The following is a 20,777-nucleotide window of genomic DNA, read 5'->3' on the forward strand; positions in this document are numbered from 1 at the left end:
ATATGTCAGGGTTGTTCCAGATAGGTGTACGTTTGCATGGGATTAATGAAGACTCTGTCAACTTCAGAAACTCCCACCATGCTGTCAGAGAAGAGCTGATGTTGACGCTTTTGAAGCATTCATGTCGTTGGATGTTTGAGCTGATAAATGGTAGATCTGAAATCTCTAGATTATTGCAAAGTGCTTGTTCTACATTGTCACGGATTCAAATATTGGGGATGGATACAAGAGGAAAAACCAAAATAACAACACTGGTCCGGCCGGGTTGAGTCAAACGATGATTTAATGAATACACGCGTGGGAGATGGACACGGTGCGCAGACAGCATCAGATCTCAAAATGGTGGAGCATTGATCAAACTCTTATACCTAATCATAAAAGCCTAAACATTCACATTCTTTCTTTCACACAGCGCCTAAGCTACGACCTTGGCTCCCTGTTTATCTGCTCCTCCTGAGATGGGGCAGAAAACCTCTCCTAGTATGTTCTGTTCTCTTCTAATCAGACAAATAAGGCGATGACTTTCTGCGAACAGTATTTCTTATAACTCAGCATTATAATGCATCATAAAACAATATCATTCATTCACAATAAATCAGTAGTCTAATGTAATGCAAATCAGTTTAACAAATGTAATAGTTATCACCTTCTTCTAATTCAATCAATCAACCCCCCCCCCCCCCCCCCCCCCCGACCTTACATGGGGATACAAGTCGGAGACCGGTAGTGTTACAGAAAAAAAGCACTGAATGTACACAACATCGGGAAAGTACAAGAGGAAAAAGAGAGACCTCTACTCATGCTGTGCTTCCATGGTAGGACAGCACGAGAACAGGAAACAAAAAAACTCCTCTGCACAAAAAAAGCACACAAATGTCCACAGTACAACATTGTGAAGACATAACAAGCCACAGGGTTGGGTGGAGGGTGAGGAGTAATACGAAGCGAACACAGCAGCCGCCCTGCACAGCGCTATCACCCCAGCGCGGCACAAAGACCCGCCGTGTTCCCTCGCAGGAAACAAGCTTCGAAGGCGTTTGGAAAGGGAGGGGGGATGAGTGAGTGCTTATCAGTGTAAGTGTGTGTGTGTGCGTGTCCATAATTTAGCTGAGACAGTGTCCTTCACCCTATCAGGCTAAGTAAACAGTCCTTCAGCCAATCCAGGTGGCCTTGCATGGGATGGGAGAATAGTCATCACACAGTCGTTATCAGGGAGTGTTTGTCCGGCTTCAGCCTTGGGCCTGCAGCTGGTGCCGTGGTGGTGTCTGCATTATGATCTCGAATTTGTTGATTTGTTTTCATGCGAGCAGCTCACGAGAATTAGGGGTCTAACATGGCATAAAATAATATTATAATCCCACAACATCTAGCCAAGGTTCATCTAAGAGGGTATGTTTTAGCCATCCTGAGATAAACTGAAGCCTGTTGGCTAAGATGTAGTGCTGAAAGTTAGGTAGGTCTAATCCTCCTTTATCCTTGGTCTTTTGTAGTGTTTTTAAGCTTATACGTGGGGGAAGAAAAGGAATTTGGACATATATGAATCTAGAGATCTGAACCAATCTTGCGGCAGTTTAGTTGGGATCATTGAGAATAAATAATTTATTTTTGGTAATACCATCATTTTTATAGCAGCAACCCTTCCTTCGTTATGTCACCTCTTCACGCTGCATGGTAAGTAAGCTCCTTGGCTGATGGACTCAAGCCTTTCCGCTCACTCAACCAAGCATACACCTCATCACTGGCTTACTGATCTTTTTCTGTAAATGTTAAACTCACACTAACAGCTATACAATGCAGTGCCCTGTGGCAGCTTCGCAACTGAAGAACTGACTTTGTTGTAAAGACAAGATGAGCAAAGTTAACACAAACCTCAATTGGTCTCTAACCTTTGTAATAATACAAAAATAAAATAACAAACTGGGGACAAGAGATGCCACAAAGGGCACATCCAATTAGAGCAGCCACACTTTGAAAACATGACAGGAGTGGGCATGGTTTATGTTAAGGTTATATTTGGTTTGGTGTGTTAGGTGAAAAAAAAAGAAAGAAATCTTCCTAAACTTCCTAAAGTATTAATAGTAGTAATTAGTAGTATTAGTATTAATTTCTAGAACTCTGTGAAGACTCGGTGGATAGAGCCAAAGCTTTAGTGCCACACTCACACTTTCAACCCATCCATGCACTCCAAAAAGGCACTGAACATTCTGCTCCTAAAAATACTAATAAATAAACACTAATAATACAAATTATTACAGCCACATTAGGAGCAATATTAGACTCTTAGTTTTGTTCGAGTGTTAAGTACAGTCTACAGTAAATGCCATCCTGCAAACATGTATATGTTTGTAAGTAGTGGCGCAAGGAATCTAAAATCTCACAGTTCGGATCGGAGCTAAGGAGGATTTGGAGTAAATTATTTCAGTAATTCATATTAATTGCAATTTCATGTAAATTACACTTACCACTAAAAAAAAAGTCTAACATTACTCCTAATGTGACTATGATAATTGCAATTATGAGTGTTTATTAAATAGCATTTATAGGAGAAGAGTCTGGAGTGGGTGAATTGCTTGAAAGTGTGAGTGCACTGCCTTTGCCAGTGTCCAACTTCTTGGTGAATATCTCAAAAAAGTTGACTTTTTATCTATACATAACGTTTCCTGGTGGGGGAAATGTTTTTTCACTCATCCAAGTGATTTCTCAGTCTAAGCTGACTGCACACTTCCACTTGTTGAACAGTACTTTTGCATAATGACTGAAGTTTCAATCATTATGCAAATTTGAAAATGCTACGTCCTGATGAAGAGAATCAACTTTTTAGGGATTTCCTTACCTGAAGGGCTGAGCATGCATCTAGACTTTTTGGTGAATATCCTTTGAGATCAGGTCAGCAATATGAGAATGCTTTGGACTGTTGAATGATTTTCTTACCAGTTAAATTTCTTTTCAGGTTTATGATCTCCTCCTTATAGTTGTCAGCTGGTGATCAGCTGATCACGGGGCCGGGTTTAAAAGAGAGACGCTACCCACCTGTTCGCCGCTCAGACATCGTTCTCTTCATGTCAGGAGCTCCGAAACCTTGCCGACGTCAGTCTCCGCCTGATTCAGCAACTGTGAGTGTTTTTCCTCTCGATTCTTTTTCTCATTCCGGCTCCGCTCGCTTTCCGTCTGTAACGCCAGTTCCGAAGCCACGCTTCGTGCACTGATCGTTACTAGAATAACAGCGTGTCTGTTCCAACCCATCGCTAGCCTTCGCCGCGTTTGGGTCTGTCCATCACCGCGGTCAAGTGAGCCCTCACTTACGAAGTCACAGTCAAGCTAGCCGCACCGCCAGCCGCACCGAAAATGTGGTTGCACTACTCTTGCGCATATTACGGTATGGGTGAAGCCCGGTTTAGAAACGCAGTCCTGACAATATTTTACTTCACAATCCACTCCCAGTTGTGGTTTATCTCCACTTTTCCCCCTGTGATCCACAGCCCAAATTACTGTATGATTCAGAGAAAATTAACAATAAAATTTACCCAATATACTCTACTGTACTTTTAATATCTTCATCTTTGAGCTCAGATTACAGGAAAACTGTAAGAGGTGACGCAGATATTTCACTGTATTCTGAATCTAGGCCATCTCCACTCTGCACCCTGTGATCCACAGCCAAAATCACTGTACGGTTTTTGAGAAAATTGATAGTAAACTTTACACAATTTACTGTACTGTACTCTATATATTCTCATCTTTGACCTCAGATTACAGGAAAACTATAAGAGGTGACGCAGATATCTCACTGGATTCTGACTCTGGGTGACCCCCACATAAAAACAATAAATAAACATAAAAACAACAAATGTCTCACGTTTTGTGGTTGTCGCAAAATGTTGTACTGCTTGAAATTCCGTCTCCACCGTTGCTCGACACTGCATGTATAGAGCAGGTAGTGCAACAATAGAAAAATAGTTGCGGGACGGCACTGTGTAGCGTTTGTCTAGGGTGTTGATCATTTTCCTAAATCCCTCGTTTTGCACAGTGTTGATGAGAGCCATATCTTTGGTCAGGTGATAAGTAATAGCCTCCGTAATTTCTTTGTGCCTGAGGAAGTTCGACGTGTATAGGGAAGCGTTGTATAGGGTTGGCATCGACATCGAAGATATTGAGGTTTCGCCCATCCCATTCTTTTTATGAAGTGGTGTTTTAATTTCCAAGTAAGAAAACCATTCATGCCCGTTCACTGCTGGCCCTGTTATTCTGGCTCAAAAAGACCCCCAACAATGTAGCCCCAAGGACCCTGGGACAAACAAACCTCTCCACCATGTGACTGACAGATTTTTCGTTCCTGTGTATATTTTTTATCTGTCTTATGTAGAACCAGTATGGAGCAGATCAGAGAGCTTCGTGTTTTCAAGCATAAAAACTTCAATTTTCTGGTCGGTCTTACAACTCCAGAGTACATAGACTCTCTTGAGAGTTTTGAAATAAAAGACAGCGATGTCTTCCTTGTCACTTATCCAAAGTCAGGTTGGTGAAAAATCTTACACATTATTTGTATTTGCAGTTTTGTGCTGGCCAGACTGATCCACTGATCATCTCTAACGTTTTCCCCACATCAGGCACTGTATGGGCTCAGCAGATCATCATTTCCATCTACGAACTGGATGGGAATCAGAATAAATATTCAACCAACGAGGAGAGGATGCCGTGGCTGGAGTACAAGACAGCTGAATACACTCTTCTTCCCTCTCCACGACTCTTCACCTCGCATCTCCCTGAACATATCATGCCTCCAGGAGTGAAAGAGAAGAAGGCAAAAGTCAGTACTTTATAGAAGCTCAATTCTTCTTGAAGAAAGAGGCAGTCTTAAATAGGGCTGTGCAATATGACCAAAATCTCATATCCCGATATAAGAATTCTATCGTCCTGATAACGATATAAATCACAAAAATGTAACATTTTCTGTGAATCTCGGGCAGCTCGACTTGTGTGAAGTGTTTCCAGCTGCGCGTCATGTACCTGGAGTCGAGTGTTTTAACCGATGCATGAAACAATACATTTTTAGACATAAGTTGTAACGGCCGCCGTTTTCTTTGAGTATTTATTACATGGCGTGCTGCGGGGAAAAGCCTGTTCTAACGTTTGAGTCTAAGGTCTATTTTTTAGCACCTGGCGGCTCTTTTTTACTTCTCATCTGTAAATAATCTGCTCTTTCACGTGATTCAGTTTATTTTGAAAAGTCTCAACAGGATCTTGAGCTTTATTGTGAAAGGTTTATGTGGAACATAAAGAAGCGGACACGCGATGGTGTTACCGTCGGTGTTGCTAACCACAACGCATAAAAACAGGCACTTGTCCGTCCGTAGTGTGGTTATATTAAACATAAGAGAAAGAGAGAACTTTAAGAAATTAATATAGCCACTACAGTGACCATCAAAACGATGAAAAAATATTGCCGTAAACAGTTTATTTTGCAACGCTGAGAAACAAACGATAGCGTAAAATGAAACGATAGACGTTGTAATGGGGTCATAAATCAAGGAATCTGAGGGTCATTTTTATCATAGACTTCTACACAAACACATGGTTCCAGGTCCAAAAAGCTAGCACTAGCATTTGTTTTATTTCAAGTGATTCTGTGTTTCTATTTCAGTATAATTTTTTTTTTTTGTCCTTTTCCTTTCTTATGATGAGGTCATTGCAGACTAAGAGGTTCATCAAATCAAGTAGAAATAGGAGAAAAAGAGCTATAAAAAAATAGAGCCTTTAAAATATATTTAAAAAATATTATTTGAAATCAATTTTTTAAATAATTTTTCTTTTAAACTAATGACTTTATATTTTTACATTTAAGTAACAAACTGGGTTGTTTTTTTTTTTTTTTTAAATATATATCAGATCGTGTATTTGATGAGGAATCCAAAGGACGACATGGTGTCTTTTTATCACTTCAGCAAAGCCCTGGCATACCTGGAAACTCCCGAGAGCTTTGACCAGTTTTTTGAGTGGTACATAACAGGAAACGGTAAGTTTCTTCACTTTCGATCCACATAATGATCAATCAGTTAGTGGTTATTATAAACACACTATATCTATTTATTATCTTTATTCACATAAATGTTTAAGAATTGTTGAGGTAGAATTATTGATAGATTATCATGGGCCTTGCACCACAGACTGCAGAAAGAAACAAAACTTTTTATTAGAGTGTGCAAGGCTCAGAGTAACACTTGATAAGCTAGAGATGAACAAATGGCTGCCACTCCTCCCGCTCCTGTGCTTTGAAAAATGTACTATGTAATGTGTTACCTTTGTTCTAGAATTTTTTTGGAGAAACATTACTGATTCATTAAAGTTTAAATTCCAAATACTGGACAATTCAGATTTAGTGGACTATGAGAGAGGGTGTTTATTCTGAGTTAATATTTACTGAGTTAATATGACAAATGTGTCAAAACACGTTTTTCTTGGCATGCACCAGCAGGAAGGTCGTGTGCACTCTATGCCCATGCAGTAATCCATGTTTTAAAAGGTACAGTTTAAAATGTATAAAAAAAAAAAAAAAATCTGTTGCTAAACGTTTTATCTTTTCTGTCATGTGATTCATCTAACAGGTCTTGCAGCTCTACATACTTGAAAAACTTTGGTTTCTGTGACCTGAAGGTTTCAGTGTGTGGCAACAGTGCTTCCACTTTAGTACCCAGTGATTTTGTGGTGCTGTGCTAGTATTTAGCACCAACACCAGTTTTGTTTGTGTGTGTGTGGATTGAGCACATTGACAAAATCTGTACTACATTCGGAGGCACACTACCACTGCATGATTAGCATGGGGGACTGATCATGCCTACAGTCATGCTGTAGGTAACTACAGAGCTTACACTTGAGCTCTTCTTGTGACATGTGGGTTGTATGTGAACTCAATTAAGTCAGAATGCTAAATAACTGGATGCATTATGCAACTATACAGTTTTTGCGTCATCCTGGTTTGACCACGTCAGGGAGTGGTATTTAAACAGAGACCAGTACAACATCCTCTTCCTGACCTACGAGGAAATGATTTTGGTAAGATGTTTCTTCACACTTTTGTTGTTCCTAAGGAAACTCAAATAAAATATCTGGCAGAGTTTAAGGTTCTCTTTCTGTTGCGTTCCTGCTTTTCTTTCAGGACCTGAAAGGATCAGTGAAGAAGATCTGCAACTTCTTAGGGACAGACCTGACTGAAGCCGCCATGAGTCAAGTTGTGGAAAAAGCTAAGTTTGAGAACATGAAGAATGACTCAAAAGCAAATTATCAGCATCTTTCACCAGAGGAGTTCAGTGGAAAATTCCTGCGCAAAGGTAACATAACAGACCTGCAGCTGCTGTGCAGAAAAATGTGACATCAGGGTTTCAGGTGTTGTGTTTTTGTCTTTATTACAGGTCAGATTGGAGACTGGAAGAACACACTGACTGTTGCACAGAGTGAAAGAGTGGATCAAGTCCTTCGGGAGAAACTTGGTGATTTGCCTTTGAAGTTCATCTGGGAATAAGCAGAGAAACTCGTCTCCCAGGAGTTTTTAAAGCATTGATCATTAAGTGCATTAATCAGAAAACCATAAAAATGTGTTTTTATGCTATTTAAATAATAAAAAAAACGTCAACAAAAGATTAATGTTTGTTCACCCAAGATGAATTCGTGTCATGTAGATCATGATTCCAGAAATCAACAACGTTCATTAATAAAATGTTTATCAGTCAACATATCTGACATGCCTGAAACCAGTACACGGTGCTTTGGATTCTCATAATTTCTGAATAGTCACTAACTGTTAATTGTGTTTTTGAATCATATTGCTTTTGAAAGTAGCCTTGACCTTCAAATATAAGAAATTTCTTGAAATAAATGTACTTTTGCCATGAAGACAGTCTGACTTTTGGTTTTACCCACAAGTGATTTCTCCTCCCATGAGTCAACATTTAAGACAGAAGTATCTCATTTACTTGTGTAAAAGAATCAAAAGGAAAGGATCCTTTTTTGGTAAGAAATAAAACATTACAAGAGGAAATTGTGCAATTGCAGTGTAATTTTGGTTAAAGTCTTGTTCAGCATGACATTCTTCCTTTATTTAATCTGATACAGAATTGAACCTCAGACCTGTAAACAGCATCCACTGAATATCATGTAATTAATATGTGAAATACAGCTTGTTAACACATGATTTATTGCAAGATAATAGTCTATTAAAAATAATAATAAAAAAATAATAATCTCATTTCTTTAATGTGACTTCTGTTTCTGAACATTACTAAACATTTTCATTTTCAGTGTTATGGCTGTAAAATGTAACTTTGATTTTCACAAAGAATGAATGCTCTCCTCTGGAGGCAAGAGTGACATTTTGAATTTAGGTAGTTTATCTGTATGAAACTCTTCTCACTCAAGTTAGCTGATCCAAAGATGAAAAAACTCCACATTATTCATTATCATATAGAATAAAACTGCATGTTTCAAACACAAGTTTGTCAGGTTTTGAGAGTTTTTTTAATATCACTCCCTTTGTGGTTTTAAATCTGAATAGCCTTCATTTTTCACACCAATCTTCCAGTAACGTCATTATTATGTAGTAATCAGGACACAGCATAAGTCAAATGTACAAATTTTTTAGTATTAGTAAAAAAGTAAAGCATAAATTAACACTTCACTTCAACATTAACTATAGTACCTCTCAAGGAACCTATAGAATATTGTCACATGGGGTGAAGAACAGCATAAACTGTGTCACTTCCCCTCATCTATCTGTGTGATTCAGAACTAAGATGGAGCACATCAGTGCAGGTATAAGAACTACAACTTTCTGACCACTGTACATAGACTCCCTTCAGAGTTTTAAAATAACAAACAGCAATGTCTTACTTGCGTCTTTTACAAAGTCAGGCCAGTGAGAAATCTCTGTAGCATCCCATTATTTTGCAGTTTTATTCCGTGCAGACTGATCCGCTGGTTACATATAATATCCCATAAAGTTTCCATCAGAAGGCTCAGCAGATCATCACTTCTATGAGTTGGACGGGCATCTGAATGAATGTTCTAACAACTCGCAGAAGATGCCATGGCTGCAGTTCACAGGGGTGCATACACTCCTAACCCCTCTCCACAGCTCTTCAGATCACATCTCTCCCAGGTTCTCATGCCTCTAGGACTGAAGGACGAGAAGGGAAAGGTCAGAGCTGTATAGATGCTCAAGCAGCCTGAAGAAAGAGCAGGTGATCCTTGACTGACTCTTGGTGGCGCTGTCACTTGGTGTTCGCTCTCTCTGCGGTAGAGTATTGATGGGATTTCCGGCTCTTTTTAGAGAACCGGCTCTTTCAGCTCGGCTCACTAAAAAGAACCGGCTCTTCAGGTTGTTTCGTTGCTTTAATTAATTTATTATTAACAACAATATAAAATTATGCACAAAAGGAATTATTAATGTAAAAAAATAAACCGTGGTTTTATTTATATATGTTTATATATAAATATATACGGTGACCCCTAGAGACAAAGCACGTACAAATTCGCCACATAAAATGTAATAAATAAATCATATAATACAAAAACTGGTACTGGTTGGTACTTCCTGGCTTGTGTAGCCACTAGGTAACAAAAGCTCAACACTGCGCCTGCATCCTGGAGCACTTCTGTTGTGTTTTGTATGTTTTTTGTAGTTTGTACGTGCTTCGGGGTTCGTACGTTCTTTGTCGCTAGCGGCCACCGTAAATATACTTTTATTTATTCACGCCACATAAAATGTAATAAATAAATCATATAATACAAAAACCAACTATTTACATTTCAACTTTTAACTATTTAAATTTTCAGCTTCCTATTAAACAAATTTAAAGTGAAACAACACAAAACACTGCAAACCACAACACAATTAAATATAAATTAAAAGAAGATGCACATTCTCTGTCATATGGGCCTGCATGAATAAACTTTCTGAATCCTTTATCATCCGCAACTGAAAATAGTTGTGGTTGATTGCTATACCTTTCTAATGTGACGTTGTTGTCCCTGGCCCTCTTTCTCTCTCTTTCCCTCCGGCTCTGTTCCTGTGCTGCTGCGAGTGTAACTACCGCCCCTTCCCCCTCTTCCCAGCGCAAAGCACAAGGCTCGCGTGAGTAGTGAAGTAGTGATGGGATTTCCGGCTCTTTTTATTGATCCGGCTCTTTCGGCTCCGAACCGGCTCTTCAGGTTGTTTTGTTGCTTTAATTATTTAATCATTAACAATAATATAAAATTATGCAGAAAAGGAATTACTAATGTTAAAAAAAGTGGTTTTATTTATGTATGTTTATATATGGCCGCTAGAGACAAAGCACGTACAAACTCTAAAGCATATACAAACTCCAAAAAGCACGTACAAACTCCAAAACACATTTCTAACGTTTACTGAACTTCCAAAACAGAGCTACCCAGATCACTTAAATTACACAATTGAAAGCATGTGTGTATTGTTTGTTTATTTATAGACACTCATATTTATTCAAATAATTAAAAAAAAAAAAAAAGTTCATTTACCTGTTACTACCACACACCAAATCTGGTTGTTGCTACTTCCTGGCTTGTGTAGCCACTAGGAAACAAAAGCTCAACACTGCGCCCTAGCATCCTGGAGCACTTCTGTTGTCTTTTGTACGTGATTCTGAGTTTGTACGTGTTTTGGAGTTTGTACGTGCTTCTGAGTTTTTACGTGCTTTGGAATTTTTACGCGTTTTGGAGTTTGTACATGCTTAGGAGTTTGTACGTGCTTTGTCACTAAGGGCCACCATAAATATACTTTATTTATTCACTCCACATAAAATGTAATAAATAAATCATATAATACAAAAAACAACTATTTACATTTTAAATTTTTAACTATTTAAATTTTCAGCTTTTTCCTTTTAAACAAATTTAACGTGAAACAACACAAAACACTGCAAACCACAACACAATTAAATATAAATTAAAATATTAAAACAAAAAGAAGATGCACATTCTCTGTCATATGGGCCTGCATGATTTCTGAATCCTTTATCATCTGCAACTGAAAATAGTGGATGATTACTATACCTTTCTAATGTGACGTTGTTGTCCCTCGCGCTCTTTCTCGCTGGCTCTGTTCCTGTGCTACTGCGAGTGTAACTAACGCCCCTCCCCCCTCTGCCCAGCGCAAAGTACAGGCCGTGCGTGCGGAGTTTAGCGGGAAAAAGGGCGAGAGAGAGGGTGAGAGAAAGGAGGGAAAAAAAACAAAAAACCTCACGGCTCCCAATAAGGAGCCGGCTCGCGTCGTTCACTTCAAAGATCCGGCTCTAAGAGCCATTTCGTTCGCGAACGACCCATCACTATAGTGAAGCAGAAAAAAGTGCGAGAGAGAGGGTGAGGGAAAGAAAAAAAAAAAATCCACGTCGTTCACTTCAAAGAGTCGGCTCTAAGAGCCGTTTCGTTTGCGACCGACACATCACTGCAGTAGAGTATCACTATCACTTCCTGTTCCTGCTCAAACAGAGTGGTGTTTTTGAGTAGCTTATCTGCTTAGCAGTTTAATTAAAAACACAATAATTTGTGCATAATTTTATATTTTTGTTAATAATAAATTAATTAAAGCAACGAAACAACCTGAAGAGCCGGTTGAGAGCCGAAAGAGCCGGCTCTTTTTAGTGAGCCGAGCTGAAAGAGCCGGTTCTCTAAAAAGAGCCGGAAATCCCATCACTACTCTACCGCAGAGAGAGCGAACACCAAGTTACAGCGCCACCAAGAGTCAGTCAAGGATCACCTGCTCTTTCTTCAGGCTGCTTGAGCATCTATACAGCTCTGACCTTTCCCTTCTCGTCCTTCAGTCCTAGAAGCATGAGAACCTGCACTGTTAGCCTTTGCAGTAATTTCCATAGGTTAGTACTGCGAAATCAACATGAGATGACATTATTTTTACGGTAACTCACCGTACTCATGGAAACAGCTGTAAAATACAGCAAATGTAACAATTGGTGATGTTACTGAGATTATACTATTACACCATCCGGATTTCTGTTGTTTTCTACTGTAGATCTAAGAGTAATTACTTAAATCCTCATCCAGAGTGTATTACTATAAAATGCAATTCACTGTGAAAGTAGTATAACATATAAACTACAATATACAGCATAATTTTCAACTTAAGGAGTAAGTTGCAGCCACACCAAAATTTAATTCCTTGAACTGAATGGAACCTCATATATTAATAAATGTATTTGTTTATTCAACCAATGTGAAACATTATTAATACTATTAATTAATAGTATACTTGTAAGGTTAGTATCGTGATAGAGTCGAGTATATTTTAATTATACTCTTGTAGACATTATGACATTATGCTAGTACAATTATGGTGAACAAAAAGTACATCTAAAAGTTAATTTCAAGAATACTGTTATGTTATGCCAATATAGTCCCAAGAAGCATTATTAGTATACGTACTAGTTAAGGTATACTTGGGAAATGTAATTGAAGTATACTTATTTTTTGTATGGCCAGCAACAAAAACTAATGGCTACATTTAGAGTAATATTTAAAAATGACTTCATTTAGCAGGGTGTTCCTTTTTTCTCTTCTTATTCTTTCTTATACTGGACCTTCATTTGTTTTGTATAAGGTGGTACTTTTTAAGACACCTCTGCCTAACTACAGTGAACTAACCTAATAATATGCTCTGGTCGTCATTTTACACAAGTTAAGGTGTCACATCCATGAAACCTACACCACTAACCAGCATCAGTCCTACAACTTCACTCTCAAAATTAATAAATTCTGGGACAAGCAAAAACTGTATTTTTAGCAGTGCATTATGTTGCAGGCCAGACTGCTATTAAATGCACTCTCCTAAAGAAATAATTCCTTTGTAGCACCACTTCGTCTTGGTTCAGAAGAGATGTCCTGGATATACGTGATAATGTAACACGGGTGTTTATGTTTGTTCATGTTTAGCGCGTTGGGCTGTGTTTTTAAAGCGATTGTTACGTTTTTAAAGCTTTTTAATGCGACAGGTGCAATAGCCGACACCACACCTTCACCTGACGTACAACGTGACGTATGACGCACACGTTGGGTATTCACTTTCAAAACAACAATGGGGATAGAAAATATTGCTCGAGGTTGTTAATGCTCCTTTCGCTGGTTGCCAACCACCATTAAATAACAACAAGAAGAAAATATTGATCTGCTTCTCTTAGTTTTGCATGTTTAAGCCACAAGTCAGACTCAAACAAAGCTGCAAAGCAGGAGAACAACATGGCCATCAACTATTCTGTGCCACAGATCCAGTTCGCTGCAGCACAGAATGATGATGAGACCGTTAACATGTGCAACTTAGAAGTAGTCAGAGGTAACTGGATATTTAATCGGGTTAAATGCAAGGTTGATTGGATTATATCTGAAGATCATATGCTATTTGTGATAACTCTGCTAGACTCCAAATTGCTCATCCATGCGGGAGTATCTCAAAATTAAATGAAACCACTTAACACTTTTTCCCTAAAACGGACTGACATGGGACACATTAAAGTTAGATCGGAACCAGCTAATCAGTCTGAAGGTAACTGTTTTTTTCACCTATTCGAGTGAAGTCCGAAATGCGTTCTTATTACTGTTTGTTTTGACTTTTAAGCTACCCTACAAGGATATTTTCATTCAAATGCTAAGACAAAATGTCAGTATCTATGAATGTGGAGACTCAAAAGACTAGTTAGGTAATAGTTGCCGATGGATTTATGAGACTTGATAGAAACTTGGACGTTTGCAACAGGTGAATCGGTGAGCTACCGAGGTTGCGCCCAAATGCTTAATGCTGTTAGCTGGTCAGTATTTTCAGGTGTGCTTGTACTACCTGTACGGTGCGGAGTGCTGACTACGTCATGTTAAACCCATTAAAGCGTCGAGCTCAAATATCTTTTCATTTTTGTGCACTGTTCTCTTGTCGGCACACATTTTTTGTTTTTTGAAGCCTTTTGTGAATCATTTTGATCATGTAAAAACTGGGAATTGGTCCCTATTGACAATACTCTTATTTTTTGCATTGCATATGTCATTTAGGAAAGGTAATTGGTCACTGAACTTTTTGCAACTATGTGTATTTCTCAATTTTGTGGCTTCAGTGCACGCAAATTTATATTGTTCAGTTTGCATGTTAAAAGCCTGCCAAGCACCCCAAGGCTGATTATGCTTGGTAAGAAGTCATTTATGAAATGGAGCTGATCAGACCATATTACAATTTCTGTTTGGCACAGGAGCTTTTTGTGGACACAGGTATCCAGTCTCTGTTTTGTTAGCTCAAATTTCTGTAATTTCCTTTATAAACCAAGGTTGTTGGACGTGTCTCAGTGAATCCAGCAAAGTAACAATATCAAATTTCACATTACATATTACTGATCAACATAGTAGTCTAGCTACATTAACAGCAGAAATACTGAAGTCAATACTGTAAAGTTTAACAGCAGCACAAACTATAAACTCTAAAATAACCATACAGTTGATTCATCTCCGGTAATTTAATTGGGCTGACTCTTTGTTAGGTGTGTTTAATGTGCAGAATAATTCCCAATTATGTACAATTATAATATGTTAAGACGGACTTGTGTACATAAGGCCATTAATAATTAACTGTACGTAGCTATTTGCTTTATGACTATCTAGACAGTGTGAAGAAGTGAAGTATTGAAATTATTTTATGTTGCATAATGACAACCCTAACCCTAACCCCGAAGAAGAAGAAGGAGCTGTGTCCCAGAATTCATAGCGCAGCCCAGCTCAGTTTCCAACAATGGCGGCAGCTAGTTAGTTTTAATATTACTCTTATTATTCTTTCTGGGTCACAAAATAAACGTTTAGCATATTTTCAGGCGAGAATGTAGCTGTGTAAACCTCAAATATCTGTTCAGTTTATCAAGACACCACATATTTTCAAAAGCGCTCCTACGTTTTCGGAGACGTCTGTTACCCACTAGCTTGATAGCTAGCCGGGGGCAAGGCTCACTAGAGCCCGTGAGAACACCGGACTCCGGCAAATCGTTTTCAAACCCACTGCGGTCCTTCGCTACTCAGGTTAAACATGATATGTAAGTCACTTAGATAATTAAAAATGTTATTGTTTGGCTTTTTTTTAGTATTTTATTTGTTCCTGAGTAAATCGGTTAGGCTGAGATTAAAGTTATAGTTTTTACACAGCTGAATAAACGTCAAGCAGACAGCTGATTATCAGAAGTGTGAGATGCTCGAGAATATACTTCGGTGTCCCGTTATGTTTTAGATAACAATGAGTTTATTAAACTTCACTGAAACAATCCGCAAATTTCATTCAAATTTAATAAACTATCATCTTGTCTTTATTTTTAGTTAGTACATACCTTAAACACTTAAAGCTGTAAGCTAATGATAGTTATATAAGAGCAGATGCATGCTGGTGCAATAAGCTGTACGCTGTACGTCCAATGGATGCATGATCTGATTAGTCGACTAATTGCAAAAATAATCGGTGACTAGTCGACTATCAAAATAATCGTTTGTGGCAGCCCTAGTTGAAAACGTGTTTTCCGACGATGTTTGCTCTGTAGTAAAATTAGCGATATTTGACTGCCCTGTTGATCTCATTGAAATGTATACAGCCTATTTAAAATCTAAAACTTAACATTGTCCGTAGCCTGCTGTTGTTACCGCTGTCCTGTTTGAAATGTAATGAGAGAAACTGGTTATTTTGCCATATGTGCATGTGCCGATATTGAACCCAAGGTACTAACTAGCTAACTGACTGGATGCCCATTAACCTTATAACTCCTGTTGTGTGTGTGTGTGTGTGTGTGTGTATGTGTGTACAGATTGTCAGTCCAAAGAGGGAGAGAGGAAAGAGGGGGACATGAGGACAAAGTACAAGATCAGGAAGTACCAGGTAAGAAAACAGACATGGAGTACTAACAGGCAAAACAGGAACTGTTAAACTGGCAAAGAAAAAGAAAGACAAACAACTAATACAAACAACTCATACAATCTGGAAGTTGTGTTCTCCCTATATTAAAGCTGCTATACAGAATCTGCAAAACAAACTGGGTTGTCAGCCCTGGCACTGCATTACCATATTGAGCTTCAGTCAGAGGAAGTCACGGTTGCCAAAGACTTTATAAAGCTCAAGAGTGAGGCTGGTGCCATTCCAGATATGTTAACATTGTACAATCTTCTGGATAATCAGATCTTCCCCAAACTGAAAACTGTTATTCAGGTTGCCCTAACAAACCCAGTTAGCAGCTGTAGCTGTGAAAGGTCTTTTAGTGTCTTGAGTCAGCTCCATACCTGGCTGAGAAGGACCATGGGTCAAAGCAGACTCCAGCACCTGGCTGTGATGTCAGTTGGGAAAGAGATGCGTGAGAGACTTGACCACCAAAATGTGATAGACAGATTTACCAACCTCAAGGTGAGGCGACATAGGTTAAAAGAAAAGAAAAAATCTGCAGAGCCATAGTAGTATCTGCAGTAAAGATATTTTCATACATTGTATACATTGTACCAAAGGCCAAGTGTCTCCATTTTCTAATAATATTTTGTATATTTCAAGGACTCTTCTATTTTTGGAGTGTATTTTTTATGTATCTGTATTGTATTATACATACACAAAAGTGAATCTCTGTCCAAAAAATGCACTCAGTTTACTTTTTACTCACTATGAGCATCATTCATCATTTTTCCCCAGTAATTAAGGTTAGGATATGTATTTTTTTTTTTAATTCCAATCCATTCTTCTTTGGCAGCATTTTAATAACCTTGATCAGATTTGATGGTTTTGTTACAGACTTTTCAAAAAAGTGTTTTGCTATTCTTTCAAAAATGTGGGGATTAAATTGTGTTAAAATGTACAAAACAGTGATGTCATGTTTTGTGACGAGGACCCAGGCACAGAGAGACTTGATGAATTTAAGAAACTTATGATTTAATAAAGAAATTTGCAGACTTGCACAGAGAGGGTAAAATTATGATGACTGATAATGGAGATGAAGACAACAGACAATGAGGACAGGGAGGAACAGGGGTTTAAATGCACCAAGGAGGCAGTCAGAGAGAACTCGGGACAACTGGAGGCATTTAGGGATGCAGGGACTGACAGAGACGGGGAAGAAGTGTCATTGTGATGAGTAAAGTTTACCTTGCCTGGATGGGCAGCTCTCTGGGTGCTCAGCACCCCCAAAGCTCTGATCCTAGAATTGCCCCTGAGTCAGCGTGTGCAACATTGGAACTAATTCAGAGGTATGTTTGAACAGTTAGGTAATAGTGATAGATGATGAATAAATTATCCCTAAGTAATTCATTATTTCAAATCACAACTCAATGTTACTGTATGTTACTATTTATTATGGCATGTTTTAAGTTTTTTTTGTAAGGATAAACTCTGAAGAGGGAACAAAATGTACCTCCAAGGTTGGGACAAGCAGAAAGACTGGGCCCACTGTGAAGCAATTAACCCTCATGTCACAACTTTCCTCCAGCGACTTACTGAATTTGAGTGGAGAACTTCAAATTAGGTAACTGTTTTTGTCATTTTTAGTGAATTCTTTGTATAATTTAAGTGAACAATGTGTTGTTACCTGTGTCTCCACAGATAATCCATGGCCCATGCTTTCTGGACATTTACACAAGACGAACAACAATGAAGACAAGCTCTCTTGCCATCTTGCAAGACACTGTCTCTGTCCAATAGGTTTTTTTTGAGTGTAACAGTTTTGATTTTTTTTCCTTCTTTTACCTGTTTGTTAAAAATTATTTCAGCTACTTACACTTTAATTGTCACATGTATTGGCTCACCCTATAAATCAATGAACTCAGTCCACAAAGCAATGTCAGGGTTCAGTGCAGGTCAGTCAAGTTCCTTCACACTACACACGCTCATCCATGTCCTTGTGGACCCTGCTTTGTGCATTGATTTGGTGGTGTGAGCCAGTATTTTGGACAAAGTGTATATAAAGGCAGACGTGTGGGGCTTGATATTATATTCATTACAATTCAGTTTATTTGTAAGGTGCCAACAAAATGAATGCCAAGGCACTTCATATTGTAGGTTTAAGACCTTCATCATCATCATCATCAACTTTATTTATAAAGCACTTTAAAAACAACCACAGCTGACACAAAGTGCTGTACATTTGAACTGTAAAATAAAATTACATAAGATTTAAGTAAAAACCAAATAAAATAAGAGTGAAATCATTAAATAACTACTTCAATTAAAAGAGAAACTAAGTCTCACTGAGGTTAAAAGCCAAGGAATAAAAGTGGGTTTTAAGACGTGATTTAAAAGTGGACAGTGAAGGGGCCTCTCTAACGTGCATGGGCAAATTATTCCATAATTTTGGAGCCACAATAGAGAAGGCCCTGTCCTCTCTGAGCTTCCTCCTGGATCTCGGTACCTCCAGGAGCAGCTGGTCAGCTGACCTGAGAGACCGACAGGGTATGTGGGGATGAAGAAGCTCAGAGAGGTAAGGCGGGGCAAGACTATGAAGGCATTTAAAAACAAACATAAGTTTAAAATTAACTCTAAAAGACACAGGCAGCCAGTGCAGAGAGGCTAGCACGGGGGTTATATGCTCTCTTTTTCGAGTTCCTGTTAGGAGTCGTGCAGCCGCATTTTGAACCAGCTGCAGACGTGAGAGCAATGACTGACTGACCCCCACATAAAGTGAGTTACAGTAGTCCAGGCGGGAAGAAATAAAAGCATGGATCACTGTTTCAAGATGCTGCCTCGAAAGAAAAGATTTTACTCTTGCCAGTCGCCTTAAATGATAAAAACTGGACTTCACCACTGCTCTGATTTGGTTGTCCAATTTAAAATCACTGTCCAACTTAAAACCAAGGTCAGTAACAACAGGTTTAAAATAGACTTCCAGGGATCCTAAAACAACAGAGGAGGACTCACAGGGACCACTGGGTCCAAACACCAACACTTCTGTTTTCTTTTCATTAAAATTTAAAAAGTTTAGAGCCAACCAAGCTTTAATTTCATCTAGACATGTCAAGAGAGGTTTTATGGAGATGCCATCCTTGTGTTTTAGTGGCAAATAAATTTGGCAGTCATCGGCATAACAATGAAATGAGATCCCATGCCTTCTAAGGATAGAACCCAGAGGCAATAGATACAGTGAAAAGAGCAGTGGCCCTAAAATTGAGCCCTGTGGGACGCCGCATGACAGAGGAGCAGAAGACGATTCGTAACCGAGAAGGCTGACCGAGAAGGTTCTATTTGACAAATAAGACCTAAACCAATTAAGTGCAGTGCTACCAATACCCACTACATCATGTAATCGAGAAATTAGAATATTGTGGTCTACGGTGTCAAAGGCAGCAGTTAGGTCAAGCAAGACAAGAACAACATGGTTACCAGAATCACATGCCAGAAGGATGTCATTAAAAACCCTTAATAATGCAGATTCTGTGCTGTGAAGGGTTTTAAAACCTGATTGAAAAACCTCAAAGATGCCATTATCATCTATAAAATCTTTCAGTTGACTAAAAACAATTTTCTCTAAAACCTTGGAGACTAAAGGCAGCTTGGAAATAGGCCTATAGTTCGCTAAAACTGTGTGATCAAGGCCAGGTTTCTTAAGCAGTGGCTGCACTACTGCATGTTTGAAATTTGCAGGAACCATACCAGAAGACAGACTGCTGTTAATAATGTCAAAATATAACTAAGAAAACCCAACACTTGAGCATATGTTGTCTGCCATGATATGGATATGACATAATATCGTTATTGTTTGTACAACCATCTGAGAAAATAATGGATTACATAGTTTAATAAAAACAAGTGCTTCCTCAATGAAAATATGTTTTCAGTTCTTTTCAGTTTTTGATTTTGGAAATGTGTATTTCTGCAGAGGAAAATCAGAACTGAAATAAAGTGGTGTAAAGCACATTAATTATATTTTGTGTGTGTGTGTGTATCTATCTATCTATCCATCCAATTTTTTTGGAACCCTCCAGTCTCTTACAGTATGTTACTGTTAACTGAAATTACGGTCAATTACGACCTGTTAAACAGTAAATGACCGCCTGTTGGAACACGGTGTCCTCTAGCAGAGATGAATATTTTTGGTACTGATGATGCGTGATAACGGTAAGTTACTGGTTAATATATTGCAGTTTATTACCTTGCAGCAGACTTACAGTGACATACCGTGAATAAACGGTAGTATACCAATTTCTTAATCACAGTATGATGTTACTTTGTTGACGTAATTTACGACATAACGGTATCTTGAGATACCGTAAAAAAGGCTACGGTGCGTTACCATAATTTGTCCAAGAGTATTATACTACACCAGCAAAAAACGGTATCATCCTGCAGAACGGTAAGCTACCGTAACACGGCGTCACGGTATGACGCTGGCAACAGTGACGCCAGTATGTTACCGTAAAGTGGCGATGAAAAGTCTAACAGTGTGGGAGAGATGTGATCTGAAGAGCTGTGGAGAAGGGTTAGGAGTGTATGCACCCCTGTGAACTGCAGCCATGGCATCTTCTGCGAGTTGTTAGAACATTCATTCAGATGCCCGTCCAACTCATAGATAGAAGTGATGATCTGCTGAGCCTTCTGATGGAAACTTTATGAGATATTATATGTAACCAGCGGATCAGTCTGCACGGAATAAAACTGCAAAATAATGGGATGCTACAGAGATTTCTCACTGGCCTGACTTTGTAAAAGAAGCAAGTAAGACATTGCTGTTTGTTATTTTAAAACTCTGAAGGGAGTCTATGTACAGTGGTCAGAAAGTTGTAGT

The 20,777-nt window shown here is 38.6% G+C and overlaps 1 protein-coding gene across 1 annotated transcript; it reads left to right on the forward strand.

Annotated features, from left to right (window-relative positions):
• Positions 1 to 3,001: 3,001 nt before the first annotated feature.
• LOC148103020 (amine sulfotransferase-like) lies at positions 3,002 to 8,239 on the forward strand. The gene is made up of 7 exons (XM_087840056.1): positions 3,002 to 3,113; positions 4,364 to 4,515; positions 4,608 to 4,807; positions 5,887 to 6,013; positions 6,956 to 7,050; positions 7,154 to 7,325; positions 7,407 to 8,239. Exons 2-7 carry the CDS (start codon positions 4,371 to 4,373, stop codon positions 7,514 to 7,516), a joined length of 849 nt encoding a protein of 282 aa, XP_087696182.1. The 5' UTR covers positions 3,002 to 3,113; positions 4,364 to 4,370; the 3' UTR covers positions 7,517 to 8,239.
• Positions 8,240 to 20,777: the final 12,538 nt, after the last annotated feature.

Source organism: Neolamprologus brichardi, chromosome 4 (assembly GCF_056152115.1).
Source record: "Neolamprologus brichardi isolate AB-2024 chromosome 4, ASM5615211v1, whole genome shotgun sequence".
Lineage (NCBI taxonomy): Eukaryota > Metazoa > Chordata > Actinopteri > Cichliformes > Cichlidae > Neolamprologus > Neolamprologus brichardi.

Coding starts and splice junctions, on each gene's coding strand:
- LOC148103020 (XM_087840056.1), top strand. CDS start 4,371: ATGGAGCAGATCAGAGAGCTTCGTGTTTTCAAGCATAAAAACTTCAAT. Junction 6,014..6,955: donor GTGGTACATAACAGGAAACG/GTAAGTTTCTTC, acceptor GCAACTATACAG/TTTTTGCGTCATCCTGGTTT. Junction 7,051..7,153: donor CCTACGAGGAAATGATTTTG/GTAAGATGTTTC, acceptor CTTTTCTTTCAG/GACCTGAAAGGATCAGTGAA.